The sequence below is a fragment of the Nuphar pumila genome, chromosome 1, assembly GCF_984573655.1.
Source record: "Nuphar pumila chromosome 1, dmNupPumi1.hap1.1, whole genome shotgun sequence".
NCBI classification, from domain to species: Eukaryota; Viridiplantae; Streptophyta; class Magnoliopsida; order Nymphaeales; family Nymphaeaceae; genus Nuphar; species Nuphar pumila.
The window spans coordinates 29,349,718-29,372,703 of record NC_143249.1 but is presented as its reverse complement, the minus strand read 5'-3'; the positions used below and the strand labels follow the sequence as shown (position 1 = coordinate 29,372,703).

Here is a 22,986-nt window from a genome sequence, read left to right as displayed (position 1 = left end):
ATGCTTGGTGATAACTAGCATGGATTGCAACGCTTTGCTCCCAAAAACATTAAAATCCACCCACTGATACGCGATTTGTCTGGGCCTTGGATCGATCTGCAATCAGGCCATTCGGATCTTTAGGAGTCCACAGATTTCGAGAGCCCCAGAGAATCCAACCCACAACGAGAGACGGTTAAACTGCAACTCACGTCCAATCCTGTGGAACACGGTTAATGCGGTGGTACCCTCAGGTTAAAGATGCTGCAACTACAATGGCGAGTGTTACGGAGGAATGAAAGTACCAAGGCTTTGACCAATGTTACAAACGGATAGTGTTTTTTTTTTATAATGCTAGCCATTGACACTAGAGCTGAACACAAGGGCAGAGAACAGTGGCCCATTAATATGAACACGGAGGAAGCAAGGGCTTCTTGAAGAAATCAGGTCAGGCCAACCTTGTTGATCGCCAGATAAGAGTTGCAGCATAAGGGTTCAAGTACTTGAATCTGTTGCCAATGCCTTTGGCTAGTAACTGTCTTCGTCCGTTTCAGGTCGCCTAAGGTAATAGCGCAGGCAGTTCATCAACACCTGCAGAATTACAGGCTTGCAATTGTCAGGACGGGAGAAACATTTAGCCCTTTTTTCACTATGAAAGAATGCCACTCAGGATGATGGGTTTACAAAACTTGAGGGAACTAAGACAGGACGACCTGTGAGAGAGAACTGTTCAATGCAGCACCTCTGTAACTGACATGGAACTTGTCCTTAGCTACCAGACCCTGTAACAGCAGGAAAAATTGTCATGAAAGTTGAAAAAGTTTCGCGAGTGCATGCCCAAAAAGAAACTCACTTCAGTATCAATCTCTGCCGATTCCACACTGATATTGATGTCTGATAGGATCTTGATAACCTCCATCAGAAGGCCAGGTCGATCAGCCGTCTCTATGCAAAGCAAACTGAACACAGAATAATCAGCATTACCAAAAAGCACATTTGGCATGCATAAGTAGGTTTAGGACATCAATCTTCTGAACTAAGCTGATGAATACGGATAAAGTTTTAGGCCTCTGCGATATGGAGGCTATTTCAAGTTGTTCATTTACAAAGGAGAGCTACAAAATACAAACCTTCTTTTAGGTCCATCATCCTTAATATGTATATGGGTTGCTATGTCAATGTCAATCTGTAATTTAAGAATGCTTCAAGTCAAAATTTAGGAAATACCCTTTTCTTTGTAACAAATACATCACACATATGGATTGGTTACAAGCAACACAATTATCAAAGTTCACTCCATGGAAGTATTAATAAATCAAGTCCAATAATGTTAATGGAGCTAGTTAGCTCACCACCATAACTGACAAAAAGAGAATATAAAATTTGTGACCTCATGATTGCCGTATGCAAAGAATGTAGGAACATGGTATGTCTAGACACTACAGAATCACAAAATTGTACAATCAAAGTAAATAATAAAAAAAAAGGAAATCATCAAGGATGGGATCTCGCAACTACTAGCGAACAATTCCAATTGATATGTGCCAAGATGTCCAAAAGATATATAATGTTTCCCTGCAGCACATGCCAATACTTGAAAGTTTCTATATATATGCTATATTACTATATTTTAGAACTAGAGCAAAACATGATTCAATTTATCTGCCATGGAATTCTGGGATGATTTTCAATATTTCCATTTAATCTCACAAAAAAAACAAGTTTCAAAATACAAAAACAGAAGAATAAAAATTTTAAAGTTCAAAAAGATGAAAGTTAATCCCCAATATTTGCCAATAGAGACGCACATGGAATGATAAAAATCACTGGATACTGATCTATTGGTAAATCATGATATTTTGGAAACACCACTATTGTATCATTTTTATTTTTACCAAAAAATCATGTTTTTTGCATGAAAATTTTAAAAAATCTCACAATATTTGTCAGAATGGAGAATACCAAATAAAACTGCAGGCAAGGAATGATTATTTGAATTACAATGTATGAAATAAACTGCACTGCTTAGTAATAACGTGCATTCATAGACCAGAATCAAAGCATGGTAAAGAAGAAATAAATTGATATTTTACTGAATAATGGGACCTTCTTCTGAGGTGCTTTTATTCCAAAAGCTTCACCCAATGCCAGCCGTTCACTAGATTCCTAGGGAAACAAGAAGATAGCTTAAAGGAGGTGAACTAAAGAATGCCATCCCAACTAGACAAGTGGAAAAATTAATCAACTAAACTGAAAGAAACATACTGGATGATACTTCAGAAGATTGTTAATGATAGTAAGACGGATTCTCTCTAACACATCAGGATCCTCAACTTTGCGGCCAGTGTGCCTGACATCCAGGTGGAAAGTTACATTTGCATACAGATTACAATAGGGGAACTTTTACCAAAATCTAAGCATATGCAAAAAAAAAAAAAACTGATTTAGCATCATTCACTCAATAAATTACAAAAATAGGATTAAAATATAAAAAACCCTAAAATCTAAGGATACAAAAAAAAATCAGATTTAGCATCATTCACTCAATAAATTGCACAAACACGATTAAAATGCAAAACCCCTAAAATCTAAGCATACCTAAAAAAATCAGTTTTTTAATGCATCCACTCAATAAATTGCAAAATTAGGGATTAAAATGCAAAAAACCGTAAAATCTAAGCATACCAAAAAAAAGTTCAGATTTAGCATCATTCACTCAATAAATTGCAAAAATAAGTATTAAAATGCAAAACCCTTAAAATATCAGCATACACACAAAAAAACATCGAATTTTGCATGCATTCACTCAATCAATTGAAAAAATAAAGATTAAAATGCAAAAAACCTTAAAATCTAAGCATATCTAGCAAACCCGAGTTAGGGTTCAAGAGCGAGAGAGAGAGAGATGTCTATCATGGGAGAGAGAGCACCTCCGATGAGAGGCCGGCGGGAGCGAAGGACGCTGGAGAGAAGTGGAGGAAGGAAGCAATCTAGGAAAGGGAAGGGGAGGCGTCAGGGTATACACCCCGACGTGTGTTTTTTTCTTTTCTTTTTTGTCAGTCCCATTTTGTTCCGTGGGTAGAGGAGGAACAGGAAAACAACGTCCGTGGGATGCACCATCCACACACCCCGTGTTTGCGTGGGCGCGCATGCAGGTGTGGGTCCCACACGACGGGCATCCTACGAACACTATGATCCGCCTATTCAAACACCCCCTTATGTAGTGAGTTGAAAAACATTTGTTGCCCGACATGTCAAACGTGAAGTTTGACAGGTCAAACTTCCATGCTTCTCTCATGAGTTACAAATTTCTAGTTGTTGTAGGCACTGGGTTCTCTTTCAGATATTACCCCTTAAAAGGAGAAGGAAGCCTGGGGTACCCAACATATCCAATCCAGCACCAATGCCACTAAATAGATAAGTTGCCAATCCTTGACATAAAATGGCCATGTGATGCTCTTTAACTATGAATTACAGGTCGGCAATTTACCAGAAGCTTCTATCATGTCAATCTACCCTGCAATATTTCTATTGAAGCATATATCTGGTAGTGGATGTAGAGTGGGCAATTTGAAATAGGCTCCTTCATTCATTAGACAAAAAAATTTGCTGAGATTCTGTGATCTATTGTCGAACATTGAATCTATTCCAGCAGCTCGGACTCGGATCGTAAGGATCATCAGAATAATGTAAAGAAACAACAAGACTACAACCCACTAACCAAAGTGTTCCCTCAAGGAATCAACTTTCAACACTCACAAAGTGAACCACAAAGTGTTCTAAAAGAACAGATTCAGAAACCCATATAAAGGGAATAAAAATATAATCTATTATACAAAAAAGTGTACTAAAAGGCTTACAAATCAAAGGGGAGAACACATATATACCAGAGGGTAGAGAAAAGAGAGGCTCAAAAGAGAGTGGTAGTAGTCAAACCCAGTTTGACTCTCCCTCTAACATATATATTTATATACAATATATATGTATTATATATTGTATATATACAAATATAGGATAACCGAAAGTTTGCCTAAAAAGAACTGAAACCTAAAAGCAAAGGGAGGTTTGGTAAAAAAGTCCGCCAACCAGTACTCTGATATGACATAAGGTGGATCGATTGTTCTTTGAAGATATTTCTCTCGAGCATAATGGCAGTCTATTTCAATGTGCTTCGTTCTTTCATGAAAGTTGTTGATGGCAATGTAGATAACACTCTTGTTGTCACAGCACATCTTCGAAACTCTTAGAATCTTGGTTTCCATATCAGCCAGCAGTCTTTTCAACCATACTACCTCTATTGTTGTAGTAGTCATGGCTCGGTACTCAACTTCAATTGAGGAAAGAGAGACCTTCTGTTGTTTTTTTCACCTCCACGAGATCAACGATTCACCTAAGAAAACACAAAAACTTGTGGTTGAATGTTTATTGTTTGGATCACCTCCCAAGTCTGCATCTTTATATGCAAGTAAATCTAATGCAGAAGAGGAAGACATAAGCAGGCTACTAAAAATAGAATTTTTAAGATATCTAATAATACGCAAAACAGCTCTCATGTGAACTTATGTGGGAGTGTGCTGAAACTGACTAGTTGTATGTACAACATGTGCTATATCAGGTCTATTAATAGTTAGGTAAGAAAGAGCTCTGATAAGTTGTCTATAAGGAGTTGGATTATCCAGATCTCAATTTTCATCTTGACATTTGTTACTTCTGGAGTGTCAACCTTATCATCTGATATTTTAAACCTGATAATAATATCATAAGCAAACTAGACTAAGATAATAAATAACTTCTAAGGGAATAGGAAACTTCTATTCCTAGAAAGTACCGTAGGAAACCCAAATCAGTCATTTCAAAACTAATTTTAAGAATATGTTTGATATATTGAACTTCTTGTTTGTTGTCTCCCGTGATTATCATATCTACATAGAGCAATAAAATGACAGTACCTGAATCAGAATCCTTAATAAACAAAACAACGTCAGTCAAGCAAGATTTAAAACCAATATCAAACATAAATTTGTTGAATCTATCGTACCAAGCTTTGGGGGTTGTTTCAACCCATATAAAACCTTTTGGAGGCAAAGAATCTTTCCTTGGGAAAGACTCCTACCAAGAGTTGCCTCCATGTATACTTCTTCTATAAGTTTTTCATTTAAAAAATTATTTTTGATATCCATTTGATATATAGACCAGTTTTTAATTAACGTTACTGCAATAAGAGTTCTAATTGTAGTCATGAGAACAACTAGAGCAAAGGTTTTTTCATAATCAATGTCATGTTCTTGCAAATATCTCTTTGCAACAAGCCTAACCTTATATCACTTAAGAGTTTCATTACTCTTGGTTTTTATTTTATATACCCATCGACAACCTATGGGTTTCTTTCCTTGTAAAAGATTTTGAATAGACCAAGTTTGAGCCTTTTCTAAAGCTTCAAGTTTTACCCTCATAGCTTCAACCCATTCAAGATGTTCTTTAGGCTAAGCATAAGATGAGAGTTTTACATATAAGTGAATTAGGGCTATGCATGCTTGCTATTTTGAAGAAAAAGAATCATAGGATACAAATTTGATGAGGGTTTTGATATTCTAGATGATTTTCTAATTTGCAAACCATCTTTACCAAGGTTAGAAAGCTTTTCAAGTGCATATGGAGGGTTTTGATTTCCCCTTCTAGAATATTATATATAAGTTTGATAATTGTGGGACACTCCATCAAGTGAGTCAAAGTCACTAGATTCAATAACATTCTCCAAATCATGCTTGGAGTCACAATTATGAATATCTTGTTTGGAAACAAGGTCAAACAAAAAATAATACTCGATTACTTCCTTCGGTTGATCCTTGTCAAAGAAATTTTCCTTTTCCAAGAAAGTAACATTTTTAGAGATGTATAATTTCTCATTTTTAGAGTCATAACACATGTATCCCTTTTGGTTGTCGGCATAACCAAAGAAGGCACAAGGAATAGCTCTAAGAGAAAACTTGTTATTCTTATTGGTAAAAATAAAGCATTTGCAACAAAAAATTCATAATCTTGAATAATCAGAGGAGAATTTAAAAAGTTTTTCAACTAGTGAGGTGTTGTGTAAAGAGGAAGATGGCATTTTGTTTATAAGATAAACAACAGTAAGGACAGATTCTGCCCAAAAAACCTTAAGTACATAACTACTAATAAGTAAAGTTTTTACAGTTTCAATAATGAGCCTATGTTTTCTCTCAGCCAACCCATTTTGTTGTGGTGTGTGTGGATAAGATTTTTGATGTGTGATGCCATGTGCGTCCAGATAGTTTTTAAATTGTTTTGACAAAAATTCTCCCCTTGAATCAGTTCAAAATATAGAGATATTATTTTAAAATCTATTTTTGACCATCTTATGAAAACTTTGAAAATGGGAAAAAACTTCAGATTTATGCTTAAGGAAGTAAATCCAAGTATATCTAGTAAACTCATCAACAAATATAACATAATATGCATGTCCACTTTTAGACATAATCGGTGTTGGACCCCCAACATCCGAATGAACCAACGCAAATGGTCTAGAGGAAATAAAAGTTCTATCTTTAAATGGTCATTTTTTCATTTTTCCAAGAACACAGTCTTCACAAGTGAAATCATCAATATTACAAAATTTTTCCAAATTTAGAAAAAAAAATGATTTTAGATACACTGGGATGTCCTAATCTTTTATGCCACAATTTCAAATCCATTTTTTGGACATTACAACAAAAAGCATCTTTCAGTATCTCCAAAAAATCCATATAGTAGACACCTCCTCTATGGCCTTGCCCAATCAGCTTCCTTAACAGGTGGTCTTGCACCAAACATTCATTTAAAGAGAAGGAGATATTACAATCATAATCGGATATTTGAGATACAGATAAAATATTCAAATTTAATTTAAAAATGTATCTAGTTTTTTGAATGAATTTTTTTTTTGAGTTTGAAAGATCTTTTTCAAAACTTCCTATTCCTTTGATTTCAAGAGGCGTACCATCAGCCATAAAAAAATTTGATGCACTTGAGTTGCTATAGCATTCAGATAAAATATCATTGGTTGGGGTCATGTGAAAAGATGCACCAGAATCAAGAAGCCAAGGAATCTTACCTGGGTCCGAATAAGATGATACTACGGCCCCAGCTGAGGAAGATGACCCTTTAAGAAGAGGTTGAAGAGTTTCAACTAATTGAGCTAGAGACATGCTTCCAATAGATGATTCTTGAGATGTGGGAAAGTCCTTGTCCTTTGACTCTTGAGAAGAGTCAACCGAAGCCACCTTCTTCTAAAATGTCCCTTTTAGTTTAGCACATTGGGGCTTAGTGTGTCCTGGTTCATGATAAAAATAACAAATGATTGTCTTTCTCTCATAGTCATTTTTCGGACTTCTATAGTGAGGTGGCTTATATGCACGAACATGGTTTTTCGGTCTAGAAACGTCTAAGACCGAGTCATCTTTACTTTTGCTTACATGCTTTTTCAATCTATTCTCTTCCATACTCAATTCTTCGAAGAGGGCATTTTTCCTCTACGGAGAAAAATAGATTTGGTAGATTCAAATTTCGATCTTAGACCGTTAATGAATTGATAAAAGTGCTCTGCATCTATTTGTCTTTGGCGAAGTTCTATGTTTTCGGGACAATGTCACTTTGGCTCTAAAAGAGTCAATTCTTCTCAAAGTTCGGATAGATCATTATAATATTTTCTAAAAGTTTTATCTTCTTGGACCATAATTCGAATTTTATCTTGCACGTTATATGTATGTGCAATATCTTTAAGAGAATACATTGTCTTAAGATTATCTCAAGCCTTGCTAGCATGTTCAAATCTGGCAAGACTTGAATATTTTTTCACATCCACACTACTAATAAGCCAAGACATGATCTTGGCATGTCTCATCCTCCACTCCTACTTTTTCTCATAAATGGTTATGGCTTTAGTTTTCTCATTTTAAGTTAGAGGAACCTCTTTCTCACCCACTACCTTAATGAGAATTAGCTTGAGTTCCAAATCGGATCCATCTACTAGTCCCCACAATTACCTTTCCCAGATAAGGTGCTTCATGATAGAAGCCCATGTTACATAATTGAAATCATTGAGCTTTATGGGTTTAATGGTGACATTATCATTACCATCTATTTTTACATTGTCATCTATTTTTACAAGGGCTTAAGAGGAAGAAAAAAAGAAAAGAGAACAAGAGAAGAGAAAAAAATGGAGAGGAGAAAAGAGACGAAGAAGAACAAGCACACTTCTATGATCACACGAGCTAACAAGTCACACTTGCACAATTCCGCAAACACTTGATTCACCAAGAAGATCTTTCTTTCTTCCGTTGAACATGGAAAATGAGGCAATAAACAACCTTCAAAAGTCAAGAGCAACCTTGCTCCGATACCATGTAAAGAAACAACAAGACTACAATCCACGAACCAAAATGTTCCCTCAAGGAATCCACTTTCAACACTCACAAAGTAAACCACAAAGTGTTCGAAAAGAACACACTCACAAACCCATATAAAGAGAATAAAAATATAATTTATTCAATAAAGAAGTGTGCCAAAAGGCTTACAAATCAAAGGAGAGAACGCCCCTATCAATGTTGTGAAAAGCATTGAGGCGTAGCGAGGCGTAAGCCTCAAAAAAATTTTTGAAAACTTAAAAAAATTATAAAAATATCTAAAAATACAAATACATAAAAAATACCTTATTGATGAAGCAACAACCAATAAGAAATAGAAAATCTCAAATAAATACTAAAAAATATGACATGAACATGTAAAAGTAACTAAGAAACTGATTATATAACTTAGAAAGAAATTATATAGCTGTGAAAAAAACTACACAGAAATTTGATTAAAAAAAACTATAAAAAATATCTACAAATACAAATAAATAAATAAAATGCTTTATTGATGAAGCAACAAAATAGAAAATCTCTTCTTCTTCTTCTTCTTCTTCTTCTTCTTCTTCTTCTTCTTCTTCTTCTTCACGGCTTAGGCTGGCGCCTTGAGGCGCTCCTTTTTCACCTCAAGGCATGCTTTTAACAACACTGACCCCTGTATATACCAGATGGTAGAGAAAAGAAAGGCTCAAAAGAGAGAGGGAGCAGTCAAACTAGGTTTGACTGTGCCCAACGGCTAGAATTTCTAGCTATTGGGAGCAGTCAAACCCAGCTTGACTCTCCCTCTAACATATATATTTATATACAATTTAACAAATATATCCTAACAGATACTTGATATATCAATAGCAACTAGATATGGCATTAGCTATTGAACTGTTCATTGGAGGAGCATTATCAATATTATGCATTGAAGAAGACTCAAACCTCCATGCTCTTGAGGACGATGGCTGCTAAGTCATATGATATATAGAAGCAACAGAAGCACTATCAGTGAATCAAAGTTGGTTAAGATATAATGTTTTCCAAAATGACATTGTTTTCCCAACTACTATTTTATGGAATTTTAAAATTTTTAAGTCCTTAATATTGTTAGATTTAATTTTTGAAAAGCTATCTCAGTTTATTTTATTAGATGGCTCTTCATAATTTCTATCTTCAATTTCTTTTCATACATTCCTTTTTTTAGTAGTGCTGTCAATGTTTATTTGAAAGAATTTGCTCAAAGCTTCAAGATGTTAAAGGCCGCTTCTCCTCCATTTATTTACATCTAGTCCAATATTAGAATCTAATATTTAGTGATGTTAACAATTTTCAGATTTAAAAATTTCACCTTCTATGACAAGTTATTCAAGACTTCAAATTATTATAACTAATTAATTACTTATTTTTGCAAATTACATGGAAGAAACTATTAACCAAATTTATTAAATTATTTATGTCCTCATTCTTTGTCCTTTTGAGAACATTTCCAATTTCTGTAATTTAATTCTGTTTTTTAGATCTAAGAATATTTTCTCAAACCCTCACTTTTTCATTTTATGGGTATCAGTGAGCACTTTACGAAGAAGTTAACATTGATTAATATACAGTATTAACATTAACTAATATATGGTAAATTACTTACTGTTGAACAAAAAGTAAAGCTGTAACACGATGGAGTTAAAGATGTCAAAACTTGTACGTGTCATGACATTATAATATTAAGTTTGTTTGGAAAGAGAACAAAAAATGGGGAGACAGCAGTTTCCTGTTTTTAGGGGGCAAAGAATGAGAGATAAGTTCTTTGTTTTCAAGGAAGAAAGGAGAAAATGGATTTAAGGCTCTCTATATTGCGGCATTACATTCAAATATTAACTTCACCTACAAAAACAGCTTACCTTGTTTGATATATTACTATATATTCAAGAAGGAAATCTTGCCAAAATGTTATTTTCATTACTCAGAAAATAACCATTTAAAATGGCAAGACAGGTTCTATTTTTCAACAAGCGAACAATGAAATGCAGACCCACACTGACCTGCCCACCCCACACACATATAGATATTGCCTAATCCATTAAGAACAGGATCCACAGCAATGGCACATTGCACAATGGGTGGACAGAACAGGTTAGGGTTTTTCGACATTGTCAAGAGCATGCTTGGTGTTAGCACCGTTGTAGCCCTAGTTGCAGTCTGGTAATCTATGATGGCAGAAACCAAAAAACCCTAAGCTAGGTTCACTATTGCCAAGAAGAAAAATCTTTAGGAAAAAATAAGCGGAAACAGGAGTTGCAGATTCCTCATCTATGAGGGAAATTAATAACTAGGCCAAATATAGAGGCACTAAGAACAGCTAAATTTTTTACCACTTCCACTTCAATTTATATAGAGGAAGCATGCAACTGTAGAAGTTCAATAACATGCCACGATCTCAAACAACTCAAACCCATACTTTTTCCTGGGCTATATTTCAAGGACAAATGCTTAAGTGGTTTGCATGACTCAGACAATATGGGCAACTATCTTAAACACTTTTCAGTCATCTAGAGGGTCCTTCCAAAGTAGACGTAGTTCCAAGAGAAGATCCAAAAGACTTCCAGTTGAGTCCTCTGTAATTTCCCAGCATGCCCCGCTAGTCCGGCTGGCTTGGGCATCTTGTTGCTGAGCACACAAAAACACATGATCTTAAAAGCTACAATGCAAACATTGAAGAGTGAAGACCAACCAAAAGCATTATCCATATGCTCCAGAGAACAAAAACAGATAAATTGAACTTATAACCATAAAACACAACAAATTACACTTATGGCTACCAAATAGTGGCATTGGCGCATACAGGCGTGTTATGAATAGTTTTGTTCGAATTACTGAAGCCTCAGTTGATACAGTTCCCTTAGACACATCCAACCCCAAATCCTGGAGAGCTTTCATCTGCAAAAATTACAACAAAAAACTCACACAATTGATTATGTATGAAATATAAGCGAAAGAATTGCAATTTTCAGTTTTCAAATCATCATAAGAACTAGATAACAGACTGGAGCAGTTCATGAATAGACAACTGCTTTTATCAAAAACCAGAGTAAGAGCTGCAACAATGGATCCAGATAGTGAATGTTTGTTTCTAAGATGCCCTAGGTGATTCTATTAACCACAAATGGTGACAAGCAGAGTTTGATCAGTATGGCCAGTTGATCAAGTGGAGATGATACAAGCAACCATTTGATGATTAGTGAATGTTTGTTTCTGAGATGCCCTATCTTAATGGTGAAAACTGTGGATTTCGCAGCTAAAAAAGAAAAAAGATTAGGAAAGCTCATGAAGTTTTGATATTTCTGAGATGTTGAAGTGTGCAAGTGATTCTATTGATCACAAATGGTGACAAACAGAGTTTGATCAGTATGGCCAGTTGATCAAGTGGAGATTATACAAGCAACCATTTGATGTTTGAAAGCAACAGCCTTTTAACATATAGCTTTCTAAGGAAAACAACCATTATGAATATCCCAGCTAGTCTTGTTCATTTCTTGAAAATATATGAAGCTCAAAACTGCATTACTGCCCCACTCCAACATACAATTGACAACAGGTCATACTTCAATTCAACCCAGTCCAGAGTCCAGACTGTCCAGAGTTGATATTATTATACAAAACATGGGTATTCAAATAATAGCAACGTAGACCACAATAGTTTCTTGGAAGACAGTAGACATAAGGTTGCAATATCTGTTCAAAGTTTGCACAAACAGAATCAATATGTAGCAACATGTACCAGAGCTGCTATTGTCAAATGAAAAGCAATGGATCTCACCGTGTCAAGCAGAGTTCCCAAACGGTCTCCAAAGCTGACCTCTACAATTGTTGCATCTGAATCCGAATCTTGATCAATTAAAACCACTGGCAGCGGAACAGAATCTGTGCCTTGATCAATTTTCTATCATAGAAAAAGAATATGATTATCAATACATCAGTCACACTGGGATCATCCAGAAATATGATAAGAAAATGTGTTTCAATGTCCCAAGTAAAATCTAATGAGACACATATACACATGCATGTATATATGTTTGTGCAAGTGTATTTTTTCATTCCTTTAATTTTATTTTATTTTTTGCATAATAATCAAAACCTAAAGCATGAAAAATGCCATATTGAAAGCAAAAACTTGTGATAGTGATCCCAAGAAATGATGCTGAAACTTAAAATGCAAAATGGTTTTAGAAAAAAAGTCAATCTTGAGTTGGAACAGATTTGGTTGAATAGTACCGGCCTATGTAACATGGGTACTTCTACCAAGACCCTGCACATTGTACCTGTGTCATACCTGTACTGGTACTAAGCACACCTGAATACAGGTCACTTAGGTCTTAAACTTAACTCAATTCATTTTATCCATCAAATAATCCAATCAATCTGCGACCTATGCTCAACATCAAAAATGTTTGCTATTAAATATATATTTCTTGTTCATTATTGGTTTGTTAATTACACATCTTTGACATGTTTTAAGCTTTTAATACGTAACCGATGACCTAGAACTCCATTCAAAGAAGGAACAAAGAGTTTATAATTTCATATTAAGAGCATCTTGTGGAATGTAGCATAATTGTGCATTTTTGCATGTGTGTGTTATACACAGGTTCGTGCATGCTACAACGGTGGCTTAGGTTGCTGTTATTCAACTTACCCTGGTTCAATCTTCCACTGGTTCAATCTTCCACAAGGCCACTATTTTAAATGTTAGCATGCACTTTTAGGGCCGTATACCCGATATTTGCAAAATTAACCAGATCAGATATCAACTCCAAATCTTCTCTAAGCACTTTTAAGCTGATTTTTATATTGAATTTAGATGGGAGATAAATGCTTTCTGTCTCCTGCTTTTAGTTTTTCCTTGGGTTTTTTCTTACTTCTTAGTTCTTACTTCTTTTCTTCTTTTCTGGATGCTATTTTTTACTTTTTAATTTGTCCATCGCAAGCCATTAATTTTATAAGATCTGTGTGTATGTGACTGTGTGTGTCGTGCATGGTAACATGCTATGAAGGAATTTGATCTTTGCACGTGCATTCTCTTTTTTATTGGAAAATTTGCTGAAATTTGTAGTCACTCTCTTGTGTCGTGCATGCAATGAAGTGGAATCAGGAATGCATCTGTTAATCCACTGCTGGTTTTACTTTTATGTTTACTTGGACAAATCTTCAATGAAATGCAATGCATTCAGCTAATACATTGTTGGTTTTGTGTTAAATTGTGAATCGTGATTTGGCTTGTGTATTACTTTATTTTCCATGTTGTTTAAGTTTCAAATGTAGATTTCTCCCTTGTGTGAATTTTTATTAGTAAATGACTAGATGTAGCTTAGTTGTAACTTAGCATGATGTTATTTGATTTATTTAGTGTTTTTAGTAAAAATCATGTCATTTTCTAGCTTTTTTTTGTATTTAATTGATTAATATTACATTATTTTTATACAAAATCAAAAGTTAACATCACCCGGCCGAGTCACCGAGTTGACCCGGCCGAGTCACGAGTCACTGGTGGACAAGCCGATTCCCGAGTCACTGGGTTTTTGAACCATGTTCTAATGTGTCTTTTGAAGTCTGACTGGATTTATAGGATATACACATAGACACACATTCATGATAAAGCATAAACTCTTGCTTTAGAGAAGAGTCTCATCTTGAGTCTGTTGAAATCATAGTTGACAAACCTGGCGAGTTGACTCGCGAATCACCGGAGTCAACCCGGATCGGACCCCAACTGGGTCACTGATTCAAGACCACCGATCCGCATGCCACTTATGTGTCTTTTGTCATGCATTTCGTGTTTTAATGCATAATGCTTATAAAAGGATAATTTTTATAAAGAATCATCTATTTTTAAATAATAATATCAACAATCATGTATAGTTGAATACTTATAGAGCTTAGTTATTGATGTAATGTACTAAATTTAGTGACTATACAGTTTGGAGTTTGATTTTGTCCATGTCTTAACACTAAAAAATTCATGTCCCAACTCATCCGAGTTACCGAGTCAACCCGGAGTTACCGAGTCAACCCGCTGACTCGCGAGTCAAGAGTCAGGTGATCCAGATCCGAGTCACAATTTTGCCAACTATGGTTGAGATTACCATCTTTGCAGTCTGCAGATTACTTATAAAATAGAGTACACATTTGTTGGTTGTTATATGATTCGTAGAAACATGCTCCCATCGGATGGAAACATGACGAACCATGAAAGTATTCTGGGAACACCAGAGCATGATTTGAAAGATGGAACATAACCTAAAAAGAAGAATCCAATAGCTAAGGCTTTCCACTCAGTATATCCTATATCTTTCATATGCTGCATTTTCTTGATTTCCTACAGTGTGTATACTTGCTGTTCTACAAAAGAATAAACAATTATATAAGGTTAAAAACAGGGATAGCACTGAATCTCATTTCTTGAAAACATAGGAAAAAAGAATGAGAATTTAGGATGTTTTCAACAATATGTATTCAATAAGATTCAGATTTCTAGTATCCAGGACAAGCTTAAAAGTAGAGGAATAAATCAGTCACTAACCACAGATGGTGAGCCAGGAACACTTGTAGACCCTGGAGAAGCTTGGCAGACATTCCTACAGAAAATCACAAAGAAAACCCAGAAGAGTTGCAACTAGGAATAAATAGGTGATATCAAACACATAAAGCATCGCATTATGCTCAAGGAAAAAATAAAAAGAGATGAAAAATTGTGTTACACCTTACATATACAACTAGATATGAATAGAATTAATGTAGCCTTATAAGCAGGGCTGCTGGACCCAAACAACAATTGAATGACCAAAAGAACAGTAATTGTAGAGGAACCCTATAGCCCAAAATCCATCTACTATAATTATTTTCCACTCTAGGGCCAGCAGCACCCTCTTCCACTGAACTCAAGCCATAGAACAGGGGGTGGGGGGGACAAGGGCAGAGGGGTGGGTTACTCATTGAGGACCAGGGTTACTTTCCACAGGGAAAGAGACTCTGATGTTTGCATTGCAGCAGTAGGGCCCATGCAAATGCATGGTTTCCATGCATTCCAGTGGAAACCCCTGCATTTTTGTGACATGCAAACATGCCCCTATGGTGACGATTCACTGTGTCGCTTCCAAACATGACAGACAAGCCTTCAGAAAATATCCTGATCATGTTGTTGGAACATTAAATAAATAAAAATTTGACAGCGAATATTTGGGAAAGCCCGTGAATTGCATGAAGAGGTAAAAAAACCTCGACTATGGATTCACTTGATTTATACATGATCTGGTACATTCCTCGAAGAGTGTAGCGTAGCATGATCAGCGTGAATTTAAAATCCTACAGAACCATAAATTTTTTTTGTAACCCGTGGTATCAGTATTCCAGAGAATGCAAGGAAAGAACATTATTAACTAAGACAAAGGAATGCTTTTTCTTCATTTGTGGAAGACGAATTCTGTATTTAAGAGGGAGAGGGGGTGGAGGGGGAAGACAACTACTCATTCCATGGAATGTCCATTCAATTACATGACCTAAATCCTATGAGTTGTGGAATTTCCAAGAAATAAGAAGTATTTAGAAGTCATCCTAAAAAGTCATATTCGTGTAAACTAAATCACAAAATCCAAAAGCTGTAAGGAAACCCTCCAAAGTCTAACAGAGAAGGGGAAAGAGGTGGAGAGAGATTAGACCAATATTGCATGCTGAACCAAATTTACCACTAACTGGATGCCTGCCAATCCAATGGACAAAATTTTACATCAGTACAACTAGACCGCTCTCCTACTATCTCATACACTAAACTACTAAATCAAATTCAACACAAATCGGACACATGCAAATCAGCGCGCCAAAATTTTACACGTGAAACTAGAATTCCTGTCTTCCTACAGCAATCATCACTTTCTAAAATCCAAAACACAAGAATTCCAACGAACTATAACTAAAACAACAAGCTAATCAATATTTTTGACAAATAAGAAGCTACTGAAGTAGAATTGCGGTGTACACAAATCAGATATCCGAAATTTTCACGGACACAACCGGAATTTCAATTCCATGCCACGGTCATCACCATCTGAATTCTGAACACGAGAAACAAACAATCAGCAGCTAAAACCCTGTCCTACTCGTCATTTCAACGAAAAAACAAGCCAGTATAAGCATCCTGATGGTGCGAATCCGAATCAGAAACAAATCAACAGATAAAACGAAGAGTCTCGCATCACTATCAGCAATCATAAGACGAAAAAAAACTCAAATCGATCGGAAGACGAAAAAATAAGAGATTCTTACCTCCTGATGGATCGATCAACTCTAATCCTGGCGGGCTTGAGATCGAGATCAAAGAAATTAGAGTTTCCGAAACCAGGGAAGTGCGAGAGTCTCGATGGAATGATCGGGCCGACTGGCCTGAGACGTCTAAGAGAGGCGTAGGAGACGAAGGCATTCGATGCGGCCATTGGAAATTCCGCAGCAAGATTGAAGACGAGTTGCCTGAGTGATCCCCTCGCCCTATTTATATGCGGCTCTGTGAGACGAAATTACTTTTCTGTACATATGTTTCACTATTTATGACGGAAACGAGCCCTTGACGCTTAAGTCGACCTAGATTTGCCGTGGTCCATGGTAGGGGTGTCAATGGGTCGGGTATGACTCGAACCCGACCCGTACCAAACCTTATAAGGTTAGGGTTTGGTGATAAATAAGAAAGCCCGATTAGAATTTAGAATCCTAGTCAGACCCAAAGGGTCAGATTAATGTATGGAGCTGGGTATAGTTTGTGAATTTTCATATCAGATTCTAGCATGACCCGAGTTCCAATTAAGATCCACAAATTTTTAATATAAAAATATTATTTAACCATGTCTGGTTCATCTAATTCTTATAGAATCTGGTATAGTTTCTTTTATGGTGGGTCCAATTAGACCCAGGTCTAGACACGATACCATCATCTCAAATCAGGTTTGGGTCACCTGAGTCTGAACCAAATCCAACCCGCTGACATCCCCCTAGCCCATGGCTCATGGGCACTAGGCATGACCATCAATGGGTCAGACTTGTTCTTTATATCCGAACCAAATTGAAATGCAGCATTCCAGTCTTCCAGATATGAGACAAGATACTGACCAGATATTATTCAAATCTAACCCAAGCCAATTATATTGGGACCTGTTACGATTTTCCTTAGGTATCTGAGTAGCTAGGGATGCACAAATGGGGCAGATCTAAGGAGGTTTTGCAAACTTTTAGTTGTTCCATATTTGATTTTGACCAGAACCTCAATGTATTTAACTGTTTCAGATCCGGATCATTTGCAGCTCTATATCTGAGGACCTGTTGATAGTATCCATAGCTCAAGTCCGAATATCAATGGTTGATAGCTTGATTGGGCTTGACTCGTATCCAAATCATCCAGTCTTGACTTTCAATCCTAAAATCGACAAATGTAGCCCACAAGAGCTCAGCTCATCTGGTAGGGGTGACTTGTGAATGTCACCAAGTGGCGGGACGTCACAAGTTCAAAACCCATGTTCCATGGGTGATGCCCCTTGCCGCAAGGTCGAAGCTGGGTGTACTCCCTGGTGGGTAAGAGGGACCTTCAGGCTAGTAAAGGTGTGGTCAATGATGGGAAGGGTTTTTCCTTGGATTATCCAAAAAAAAAAATTGACAAATGTAAACTGCACTCTTGAAGTCAAGAGGAACTCAATTGGGTCTGGTCAAGCTTGACTTTGGCTCATGGATCGAGCGCAACTCATGCTAATTTGGAATCAAGTGAGTCACTCCAGGGATAGGGAAGCTAGCCCAGTCAGACAGTCAACTCAGCCATTTGAGGTCGATAGCTTCGTGGGCTTCGTTGAGTTCATGGTTGTGGGTTTCTTTCTCGACTTTGCCCTGTGAAGATATTTTTGTCATTTCAATATTTTTGTGGGATGGAACGGAGATTTAGGTGTAAAGCGTCTGGCTGCCTAAAACAGACAGTTTTGGCGCTACGCGCTACTTCGCTCGATGATTGGCACCAAATGGCGTGGATGCCACGTCGGTACCCACTCACGGTTTACGCGCCTTTTTAACACGTCAGCTAATGCAGTCCTTAATGATCTCCTTTGGTTCAAGGGGAGAGCTTAAAGTGGGTTGGTTAAGGCATAATGACAAAGCTATAAGCCCCTTCAAGGACAACCAATTTTATTGTTTTGGTTCTGCTGGACATGAAAATTAATTAGTGAACATGAACTCGTGTAATTGATGAACTTGGGGATATGCAATTTTGGGCTTGGCAAAGTCATGATTTGTTTAATGGTTTGGTTTGTGGGTGCATATTTCTCATTCATCAATAGAGTGGGAGTTTTACACAGAGTTCTATTTGTTTAGAAAGCATCAAGAGAATCTTGTTGTTATAAGTTGAACTCTCTCTCTCTCTCTTTTTGATAGGCAAGCTGGGGTTAGGCAGGCCCCCACCACTTATACAACTATACCATTGGGATTTGAACTTGCAACATCCCACCTGTTGGTATAAGTTAGACTCCCTTGCTATCATAAATCTGACTAATTATAATAACTATGGCACTTTGCTCTCTCTATCTTGTGTGTTTGATGCAGAGCACCAGCCATTACTAGTAAGGTTGAACAAGCCGAACAGGAGCAAACTACTAGTGTTTTGGAACTAGTATGAGCTCATTAACTTGTAATATGTTTACTTTACATATATATCTTTTAGAGTATGGATGGTTGAAATGTTTGGCTTGAAAGATATAAATTTAGACATTCAAACCCTATTGCTTGCAACATTTAATTAATATGTTTATTTTGCAAATAGAGCCCATTTGAGATTAGTTCATCAAGTTTAGTCCAAATTCTATTGTTTAGAAATGTGTGTGTGTGAGGGGAGGGATTACAAATGTCAATATCATGATCACGATTTGAATTCAAATTTTCACTTCCAGGCAACAAATCATCTTGCAATTTCTTGATAACTCATGCCCTTAAAAAATCTCTAGTATGAGTTCTACAAGTGTACAAGCAATGAGGCTTATCGAAAAAAAAGTATACAGGCAATGAGGTTACAATCAGCTTTGAATATACATAAACTAGTTGAAAATTCTATAGTTGCAATTCTTGAGGAATTTAAGGCCTAGTGGCTACCGTCCAATCACAATCGTTCCATCTCAATTTAAAGATTTTTTTTTCAATAATTTCATGCCTCATGTTTCATGCTATTGATTGGCACTTTAGCTTTAGCGTACGTGTGCAATTTGATTCCTCCACACCTATAGTTTCTAAACAACAATGTGAAACATTTGCAACCCACACTTATGAAGCCACTTAAGTTTAAACTTCACACTAAACCATCATTGTAATTCCTGAATGCGGTATTGGTTCAAGACATTGAATCAACCAGATTTATTAGTCAAAAAACTCCAAACACCTTATGAATCGAGCAACCTCGTTCGCAGAAAAAACATAAGTTAACCACAAAGATGCCCATTCTTTGAAGCATATTTAAAGTAAGCAACCTCGACTCACATCCAAAGTATAGTGTCCAAGTTGCATGAATGAGATGATTTGAGATACATATATTCTCACGCCATTTTTCCACATGTTTGTTGAGATGTGACTAAGTTTCCATATTGTATTATAGAAAATCTTATCAGCCTCAACAAGCGGACAAGTGATGCAGACCCGACGGAAAGTCAGGCAACCGAGGTACACTACAAGAAAAACCTTGATTAGCAACAAAAATTTGTGACGGATTTTTTCCGCCGCAAATTTGCGACGGATTAGCGAGAGAAAACTATCCGCCGCTAACCTTCAAAATATTTGCGAAATTAGCGACGGGAAAAGTTTTGTTGCAAATCCGTTGCTACTTAGTGATGGAATTAGCGAGGTAAACTTTTCATCGCAACTTAGTGACGAATAAGCAGTAGAAATATTTTGTCTCAAATCCATCGCTAATTAGCGACGAATTTTGCGATGGAAAGTTTTCCTTGCTAATTATGTCGCTAATTTTCGATTAAAACTATCAAATTAGGGCACTAAATTCTCTCTCTCTCTCTCTCTCTCTCTCTCTCTCTCTCTCTCTCTCTCTCTCTCTCTCTCTCTCTCTCTCTCATTACAGAGTGGTGGCTTAGGGCGCTTCGCCTCCCTCCTCCCCCAGGTCGACTCTCTCATCGTCTGCATCATCTCCGACGACGACAACGACCCCTCCGCCGGATGTGGCACCAAGTCGGGCGGCATGCTCGCCCACCTCGCCAAGTTGCTCCTCGGCAGCATCCTCGAGTTGGTGATAAGCTCGGAGAGCGACGAGAAGGACTACGTGGCAGGGCTGATCGAGCGTGTGGCTCACTCGACGCTATAGGATGACGAGAAGGACACCGCGCATAAGGTAAAACTCGATTGGTACCTTTGTTTTCGGGAAATCGTGATTTGGGTTCCTACGTTTACGAGATTTTGTCGCTGATTGGTTTGGGGGGGGGTGGAGAAGGTGGGGTCGCCGCAATCGACGCTCTATAGAGTGGGGAGCTGGTCTGGTTTATGCTTCCTACAACGTGAGTTTTGTCTGATTCCTTTTTCCTTTTCGTTCGTTTGTTTTGTTCTCTTTCATTATTCTTTTGGAGATTAGTGCATTCGAACGTGGAGAATGAGGGTTTCTTGTTCATCTTCATCATCGTTCTTGTTTCTGAGCAATTTTCTGCTAGTTGGTGTTGAACTAATAATGTTAGTTTTGGGTTTCTAATATACTTGTTTGGAGCATTCTGTGCTTCTATAAATCGTCCTGTTCAATTTTTACCCACCACACTCCCCACACACACACACACACACACACACACACACTATAAGGTCCATGATTTATTTTGTGGTAATATTACGTAAATGTGTTGAGATTGATGAAATTTTGTTGATTTGGCAATTTTTGTAATTTAGCTTACATTGAGATACGGGTCAAATCACGTAATTTTATGTAAAAAGGCAATTGAGGGAAATTTAGAGCGAATCAACCTCCGAAATTTTTAGGGTAAGTTTGAAATAGGTCTATGGTGATTTACCCCAAATTTGCGATCCGAACGACAAAAAAACTCCGTCAGTGCATGTGAATTACGGGAGATCACTTAAAAATTTAGCGAGGGCCTAAACGAGACCCAATTCGTTCGAAATGAAGATTTCTTTGCTTGAATAGCCTTGTAATGTCATTTATATTGATAATATAAAATAAAATTATTGTGCATCATGGAAAAATATCTGAAATTCAATTAGAAATAGAATCGATAAAGTAAATCATCCTTTCTTTCATTGGTCAAGGTCGACCAAGGCCATGACTGTCCTTTTTGGATGGCCTTGCGACGACCATGGCCATGAAACCAGCTGGTCACGTTGACCAGTTGGGTTAGTGACAACCTTGTAAAGAGATTTTAGAAATCAAAAAGGGAGGGCCACGATTGGCCCTACCCAAATCATTAAAAAGAAATTTCTAAATTCTAAATAATAATGTCATGTCATAAAGAAGTGAGGGAGACGTTTTGGCTTATAGGAGGTCGACCTTCCCCTTGGGGAGTGCGTGTGACCATGCAGCCTTTGCCTTGGGATTCAAGAGAGATCCCAAGGGCTCTTCCCAAGAGGGAAGAGCCATCATTAGCTTAGACCAAAACCCATTGGATGCATGGGGCGGCAGCCCCATGGCAATCCTGTAATTTTTAAAAAGGTAATTTGAATCTCATAAGTTGTATGGTAGAGTTGGGCGGCGGTGGAAAACCGTGATCCACCCCAGCCCTACATCTTGGAGGGTGCTTCCTCACCCTCCATCTCAACTCAGCCCACTTTAAAGCCCCTTAGAAAAAAATCGAGCCCCCATTTGAGGGGCGATTTTTCTAAAACTCTCTCTCTCTCTCTCATTCTCTCTCTCCCACTCTCCTCTCTCACCTCCCTCTTCCTTCCAGTCGTGGGAGTGCCCCACCATTGTCGTGCAAGGAGTTGCAGCACCTACCTTCTTCCTTCCAGCACCAAGGTGAAGAATCACTGCATTTGCTTATGTTGGTAAATCGTGAAACCGAGGAGCAATGCATCTATGCATGCATGCTCCTTCGGCGGATTAGTAAAACAAGCTTCTTTCCATGTTTTTGTCATTTGTTCATCCTTGATCGTGTTTAAGGACTTCTTTTCCATTTCTTTTACCGAATTTTTTTGCCTTTGGTTGCATTGTTGCATGCCATATTTGAAAGCATATTTTGTTGGTTTATCAATGGCGTTTTCAGCTTCTTTCACTTCACATTTTTTTTATTTTAGCTCCAGTTGTGTCATGCCTATGGCTGTCTTAGCTAAGTTTGTAGTGTGTTACCCTTGCTGGGGTGCACTGGACCGAGTTGGGCTCATCCAGCCTACACCCAACACCCGTTGGCATCCACGTGATGTGCATGCAAGCACAGCTGGTGCGCTGCAGCCAACGCCTCCCTCCTTGAGTTCTTTTTTTTTGTGCATTGGGCTCAACCCAGTTCCAACACGTTTGGGACTGGGGCAGCAGCCTCATGCTGGCCGGGGTCACAACGTGACCTGACCCCTTTGGTTTCTTCTCTTCCCTTTGATGTTCGTTGGTTCCATTCGAACCCTTAGC

The 22,986-nt window shown here is 37.4% G+C and overlaps 1 protein-coding gene across 1 annotated transcript; it reads right to left on the bottom strand.

Annotated features, from left to right (window-relative positions):
• Positions 1-193: 193 nt before the first annotated feature.
• Positions 194-16,868, bottom strand: LOC149848534 (ACT domain-containing protein ACR12-like). The gene is made up of 10 exons (XM_089995968.1): positions 16,680-16,868; positions 14,941-14,995; positions 12,181-12,303; positions 11,206-11,300; positions 2,245-2,329; positions 2,086-2,145; positions 1,110-1,165; positions 833-938; positions 693-761; positions 194-570 (listed from the first exon to the last, which is right to left on the bottom strand). The coding sequence occupies exons 1-10, from the start codon at positions 16,844-16,846 to the stop codon at positions 508-510; spliced, it is 879 nt and encodes a 292-aa protein (XP_089852094.1). The 5' UTR covers positions 16,847-16,868; the 3' UTR covers positions 194-507.
• Between the last annotated feature and the right edge of the window lie 6,118 nt (positions 16,869-22,986).

What these genes read in the sequence shown, in the direction of transcription:
- LOC149848534 (XM_089995968.1), bottom strand. Translation starts at nt 16,846, where the DNA reads ATGGCCGCATCGAATGCCTTCGTCTCCTACGCCTCTCTTAGACGTCTC. An exon ending in AAACTATTCATAACACGCCT is followed by an intron (nt 2,330 to 11,205) that starts GTATGCGCCAAT and finishes CCTGGATGTCAG; the next exon opens with GCACACTGGCCGCAAAGTTG. An exon ending in TGAACAGTTCTCTCTCACAG is followed by an intron (nt 571 to 692) that starts GTCGTCCTGTCT and finishes GTAATTCTGCAG; the next exon opens with GTGTTGATGAACTGCCTGCG.